Source organism: Mytilus galloprovincialis, chromosome 7, assembly GCF_965363235.1.
Source record: "Mytilus galloprovincialis chromosome 7, xbMytGall1.hap1.1, whole genome shotgun sequence".
NCBI classification, from domain to species: Eukaryota; Metazoa; Mollusca; class Bivalvia; order Mytilida; family Mytilidae; genus Mytilus; species Mytilus galloprovincialis.
This window is the reverse complement of record NC_134844.1, coordinates 2095911-2103096: the sequence shown is the minus strand read 5'-3', so window position 1 is coordinate 2103096 and position 7186 is coordinate 2095911. Positions and strand designations below refer to the sequence as shown.

Sequence of the window (7186 nt, the reverse complement as noted above, 5' to 3'; positions counted from 1 at the left end):
TGTTTTTGAATTAATGGCGACATGTTGGCAACAGACAGACAACCGATTACCATAATATGTCCAATAAAGGAGCTTATAAAAAGCAAGAGAAGAAATACAACTTGCAGTATGTCTCCCATTGCTAAAGATAAAGACATGTCACATAATAACCAAAATTAAAACTTAACCCCTAATTTCATGAGATATTGTGTTCATATTTCCTTCTGTTACCACCATAAATGATGAAAGCAAATCTCTTTTTGTTACATGTACAATTAAGCTTTGCATCAATGAAACTGCTTCCATTACAGACATTTCTGTTTTGTATCTGCTTCACACATTTCTGTCAATAAACTGTTTTTATTGAAACAAAAGATTATATATACCCATTCTTAAACATTTGCAACTTTGGGTTGTATTAGCAACAAAAAAACTGAGCTATTTGTATATATAAAGGTCACCCTAAGGACCCCATAAAAGTGATGGTTGAATCTGAGGGTGTTCTTACATGACGGGGTTTTCACTTTACTACAAGAAATAAGTTAAGGAAACTCAATAAAAAGAAACTGATTGCATTTATTATAAGCTAGATAAAAAATCCATTAAGTTTCCCGTCTTCGTCTCTGATTTTTCATTCGCTAAAATTTGACCAAGCTGTTGGTTTATATTTTTAGCTTTCCTCTTTTTTGCACTTTTTGTAGAATTGACCACAGTACTTGTTCTTTTATAACCCTGTATATCTGGTGTCTTTGTTAGAGATTGTTTATTTGTTGTTACAATGGGTAATTTACGTGAATCTGGTAACCTGGACAATGTTCTCTGATCAGTAGCAGTGTCTATAATATTCTTTAAATGTGTATGAGAACTGGTTCCTGGTTGTTCAGATGTTATTCCTATTTCCTGTCTAAAAAACACAAATCATCATATGAGTACAGCACAAAATATTGATTAAATGTTCATTGCACAATTTCTACAAAAAACAATTCTTCATGAAAATTTTTGTCATAATAACACATATCTTTTACTTATTGTTTTAATTGTACAAGTTATTTTTGTTTTATTTAACAATGTCATTGTAGATTTATTGCATATTCTCTAATGTTCTGTTTGTTGTTCCACAAATTAATATAAAATAAAGGGGTTGATCTTTTGAAATCTAAATCAATTGTCTGTCCAACACTACAAACCTATCCATTGGTTTATTTAATTGTCTGTCCAACGTTACAAACCTATCCATTGGTTTATTTAATTGTCTGTCCAACGTTACAAACCTATCCATTGGTTTATTTAATTGTCTGTCCAACGTTACAAACCTATCCATTGGTTTATTTAATTGTCTGTCCAACGTTACAAACCTATTGATTGGTTTATTTAAATTTTATTTCAGTTTTGTGGTGTTTTGGTTTTTTGTTGTCATTTTGGGAACAAGAACTTTAGAACAAATCTTTGATAATTAATGTTATTTTTTATTCCAAACTTTTTTAATACTCTGAATCTGTGCATTAAATATTGACAAATGAATGTTTGAATAGTATATGTTGACCTGTAAACAGTGGCGGATCCAGCCATTTTAAAAAGGGGGGGTTCCAACTATATGCTCCCATTCAAATGCATTGATAGGCCAAAAAAAGAGGGGTTCCAACCCCCGGAACCCCTCCCTGGATCCGCCACTGTGTAAATATCTTCTTTTTGTATCATTGGGTTGCTGACTCAGTGAGGTACATACACAAATCTCCTTTTGTTCATAAAATACCTTTCTATATCAACAGAATCAGAATGCAGAGATTGTTGTTTCTGGTTAAGTGCTTCCTCTCTTTCTTTCTTCCTCCTCTTTTTCTTCTTTTTTGATTTCTTCTCTGGTTCTATGATACCCTTATTCTGTAAACCTGTTGAAAGATTTCAATATATATGTTATCTGACCACAGATATGAAATATTCCACTCACTGATGTATATAACAATTATTTTGAAAAATATGCAAACTTATTTCCAAATGTATTTATAAGTCAATTGCAGAAAACATTTCCTCTAATGGTGTTTAACATTTTGACAATTTTAAACTAAACAAGAATATTTCCTTAGTACACGGATGCCCCTCTCGCACTATCAGGACAGACAGAGGGACAAACAGATGGTCGAACAGACTGAAAAACATAATGTCCATAAATGAGGCATAGAAAACTTGTGAATCAGAATAACAGTATAAATTTAGTCATCAATCTGGATTTAATAGTCACACAGCAGTACATATACCATAAAAATTCTCCAGATAACCTGAGATCTACAGATGTATCACACTATCTAGGATGAAGCTAAATTGATATTTCAGTCATTGCCAAATATTTTCTTTCTATATTTCCCAACTGGTTTCAACTGTGATTCGAGTTAACAGTTATTAAATGTGACTTTCATACAGGAATAATTCATATTTTCTTTAAGGAATGACCGATATGTTTTTTCTGTCTGTGAAGAAATAACATAAAAAATGTGGTGCACACTGAATAACGTGCATAGCGGGATATTTAACAGTGTGCACCACACTTTTTATGTTATTTCCAATAGACTTACTTCGTATAATTCAATTCTAAATTCCATTTTAAACCAGCGTAAATCATGAAAAAACGTTGAAAAATTGTGTTTATGATATGATAAACAAAACGATTTCAGCCAATCAGAAGATGTGTTACATCCAAAATTTAATTATTGTTTAATGATGCATCAAATGTATATCACTATAGTTCATATATACTAAATATCTGCTGTGGATTTAATTGTTTTCATTGGTACACATTTTTTTGTAGATTAAGAAAAACTAGCATTTTTGAGGATATTTTATTTTGTGGTTTTGTCAGTCTACATATACCGGTACTCCTTATAGAAAATGTGTAATTTGTTGGACATTAGAACTCATGGTTCACAGATTACCACGAAATCCAGGAAAATTATGATTTTTATGAATAATAATGAATCCACAGTTTATTTTTTCACTTTAGTTTATTTTATACTTACTTTGTTGTTCTTTAACTTTTTGTTGTATTAAATCTGCTCTCCTTAAACATGGAAACTTGGTTTTCTTTGTACACACATTGCACATGACAACCTGTAATTTAATAGAGTACAGTACACATGACATTGTATACACATGACAACCTGTAATTTAATAGAGTACAGTACACATGACATTGTATACACATGACAACCTGTAATTTAATAGAGTACAGTACACATGACAACTTATTTTCACAGATACTTTATTTCATATTTAGCCCTTTCTAGCTAACTTTGTAGCAATTTATTTTTTGTGAGTTTCTGGTGTTCTATATGTTGCATGTTGCTGAATCAAGCCTGTAGAAGTTGAATTTTCTCGCTGTTGGTGGACATTGGCTGTTTTTATCTCTTAGGTCAGGTTGTTGTCTTTTAGACACCTTCCCCATTTCCATTCTCCATTTGAGCTACTTCCCTAAGATTGTTTATCCAAAAGATTTCACGCGTTGAAGGACTGAATGTAGTACTTTTCTAGTTGACAATAATTGTTGTAGAAAGTAGATGCGTGACATTCACATGATGTCTTTAAACTGCAATAGGCCAAAAATAACTTGTTGTGTGTTAATGACTTGATGTGTTACATATTTGTTTTTCATTCATTTTTTTGTAGTGATAGATCCGTGTTTTACTCGCTTGGCTTTATAATAATTAATAACTGTATTTTTGTAACTATTTTCTATCTCAAAACTACATCTATATATTTACGCTACAAATCTACAACTCTCTAAGTTAATGGCTACACGTGCTGATCTTATCTATAGTCATGCATATTCATTAGCTATGTAGGCGTGTCAAAATCATATCATACGCGATAATGACCAGCCAGTACACACTGTCATGTATTAAAAAGATAAACATAACACCCCCCGCCCACAAATTAGAAATTTCAAAAAATTTCTTACTGGTGAATGAAATCTATTTATATAAAAATAATGAATAATAATAATAAAAATAAAAATAAAAAATTTTAAAAATAAAAAAATTGAAACAATCTTTCAGCAAATACGGCTGAGGTTGCGGTGCACGAATATATGTTATTCATGATAGATACGAGTAAAGCTTGGCTTTATAATAATTAATAACTGTATTTTTGTAACTATTTTCTATTCTCAAAACTACATCTATATATTTACGCTACAAATCTACAACTCTCTAAGTTAATGGCTACAGGTGCTGATCTCATCTATAGTCATGCATATTCATTAGCTATGTAGGCGTGTCAAAATCGTATCATACGCGATAATGACCAGCCAGTACACACTGTAATGATTTCATTAACCAGTATTAAAAAGATAAACATAACAGTAGCTTATTTAGGGCGTTATTTTTCTGGTTTGAATTTTTTACTTTTGTCATTTCGGGGCCTATTATAGCTGACTATGAGGTATGGACTTTGCTCATTGTTAAAGGCTGTACATTGACCTATAGTTGTTATTTCTGCATTTGGTCTCATGTGGAGAGTTGTCTCATTAGCAATCATACAACATCTTCATTTTTATAAGTCCTATTCATATGAGAAATCATTTAATTTTGTACCACTGTAGGGATAAGGTCAGTTATGACCTTTTTTACTTACCAGTGTATTACAACTGTTTAAATATGTCTGAACTAAGTTAGACTGGAACTTCCCAAGGCTGTTTGGATCTTTTTCATACTTTTGTAACAATACTACAAGTTTCTTGTTTAGCTTGACCTTTGACTTGATTCTTACTCTCCGTTGTGAAGGTGTGTAATCACTTCCACAATACTGACATGCTGTCATTGGGTCCTGAACTTTCAGATCTAAAAAAGCATAAACCATTTGGTAGGTAGTTTTAAAAAACATAATTTTTATTTTTGATGGAGGAAGCCATAGTGCCTAGAGAACACCAAACAACTGTCAATCCTAGACAATTAACATTGCAGTCAACTCAAATACAAATGCCACATACAGGATTTGAACTCACATTGCCTCAATGTTGACGGGCTAGTGATACTGTAATTTAACTACTTAGACCAGTAGGCCACCTAAGCCCCACAATGAATAATAATGGATCAACAGCATTTCTTATAATTTGTAACACTTTCTTTACTATCCTGTTTCTTCTATGTGTTCTAAGAGATGTTAAATGAAAAACATACTACAGATTTTCCCTGATAAAAAGGGTAAATCTGACAGATTAAAAAGTCCACATGAATTCATGTTTTTTTTATGTTTTATGTTGCCCTGTTTTTTATGACTAAAGTGTTCGAAAATCTTACCTTGAACATGGTTGTATTGTTTTAACCCTTTTAAGACTTGGACAATAGTACCAATAAATATAGCAGATACATTTATCATTCTAACTCAGCATCTTTTGTTATGTTCATTTTGATTGGACAACATCACTAATTATCAGTTTCATTAAAAAGGAGATAACAATATTGTAAATTAAGCTTTGATGGCATCAATAAGGGATTTGATGGTCGCATATGCAAGTAAACTTAATTTGCAACCATCAAATCACCAATTGACGCTGTCAGAGCTTAAAATACAATACAGTTATCGCCTAATCATATAGCCTACAAGATCTTCGATTAACATTTACTCTTTCTATCCAACTTGAACTTTTATTTGATCTTACCTTGACTCTCTACTACTTTGTATCTGAAATAAATAAATAACAAAGTAAATATCGGGAATCCGGGTCCGTTCGCCCTGATTCACGTTCGCCATACTACGTGTTCACCCTGATACCTGTTCGCCCAGAGTCCATTCGCCCAGATTTTTATTTTTTTCTCTTTGTTGTCCAGTCCCATATTTTTAAGTATTTGAACAAAATATGTTAAAGTTTGTTAACAAATAGCAGAATATTTATATTGCCGCAATCATTTTATCATTTCCCCCTTGATTTACAGAGCAGAATACTGGTATACAATGTATTTCTCTTTATTGATTTGTTAACAAAATAATTGCATTCAGTCAATCATGGATGTATACAGTATAACTGAGACTAGTCTCCGAGTATAATAATGAACTTGTAAATCCGTTTCATGATTTACAGTTCGTACATCATTGTGTTTATTAATTTCAAGCTGAATGTTTTTTTATGAAAACAAAACGTTTGATTTTTATTAATAATCCATCAAAAGACAAGTATAACAATAATCAGTGATCCAAATTATTTTGTCAACGATCCTAAACGTTACAAGCCATAATATTTAAATATTTCCCTGTTTCCATAAATTTCAAGAATATATATACATGTACCATAGAAATATTTGAATAAGTTTTTTCAACTTTAATGCCCTGAATAACAATATTTTTTAGTAGGGCGAGCGGACTCTCTGGGCGAACGAACTCGGGGCGAACGTACCCAGGGCGAACATGTTATTAGGGCGAACGGTCCCGATACCAAATATCGGTAGCTCAGATCGGTAGTGATATATGAATAAAACACTAGTGAGACAGCAACATAAATACAAAAATATACAAGAGACTTCAACAGATCAATGGACAGTCTATACAGCTGTCCATAGTTTAAAAAAAGTTGTAAATAAATCTACATCTTTGTGGAATTATACGATTGATTTTTTTAGGAGAAATCAATAATACTGGATATGTAGAGTATAACAAAACATCAAAAAGGCCAAAAATTTTGAACATGCACCATCATCTGAAAAGGAATGTTTTAGGGTCAGTATTTGGCATCAATATTGCAATATAATCATCAAGTGCCCTTGAAGTGGCAAACTTGGTCGTTTTTTGGGTCACACCAGTAAGATTTCAATTATTTAGCATGTTTAGAGTGGATGGTAAAAAGGTTATTTTCGTCAGAGACATATATACATATATGTGTATCTGTTTTCGTGCAACGTTTTTGGCCTTTTTTTCACGTGTTCTCGTGTTTTGACGTTTTATTTTTCGTTTTTTTAACGAAGTTAGAAAATAAAATACTTTAAATAACGATTCGTTGGTTGACATGTCTCTTTATCTATTTCTTTCTGCAGTTTTCTAAACATCGAATTAGACATGTTGTAGTTCTGAAAATCTAGAGTGATCCCCCTTGTCAGTAAGGACCGATTTGCATTTTTATACCATTTAAAATTACTACGAGTAGTAATTATAAATCGTTCTCAGAAACAAAAAACAAGTGACTATTACAAATATCTAAGATTCATAACACTTTTTGTCATATTACATG

General features: G+C 31.8%; 1 protein-coding gene across 1 annotated transcript; it reads right to left on the bottom strand.

The window, feature by feature from the left end:
* Positions 1-537: 537 nt before the first annotated feature.
* LOC143082114 (uncharacterized) lies at positions 538-7080 on the bottom strand. The gene is made up of 6 exons (XM_076257673.1): positions 6940-7080; positions 5627-5649; positions 4600-4805; positions 2988-3078; positions 1733-1865; positions 538-883 (listed from the first exon to the last, which is right to left on the bottom strand). Exons 1-6 carry the CDS (start codon positions 7014-7016, stop codon positions 559-561), a joined length of 855 nt encoding a protein of 284 aa, XP_076113788.1. The 5' UTR covers positions 7017-7080; the 3' UTR covers positions 538-558.
* Between the last annotated feature and the right edge of the window lie 106 nt (positions 7081-7186).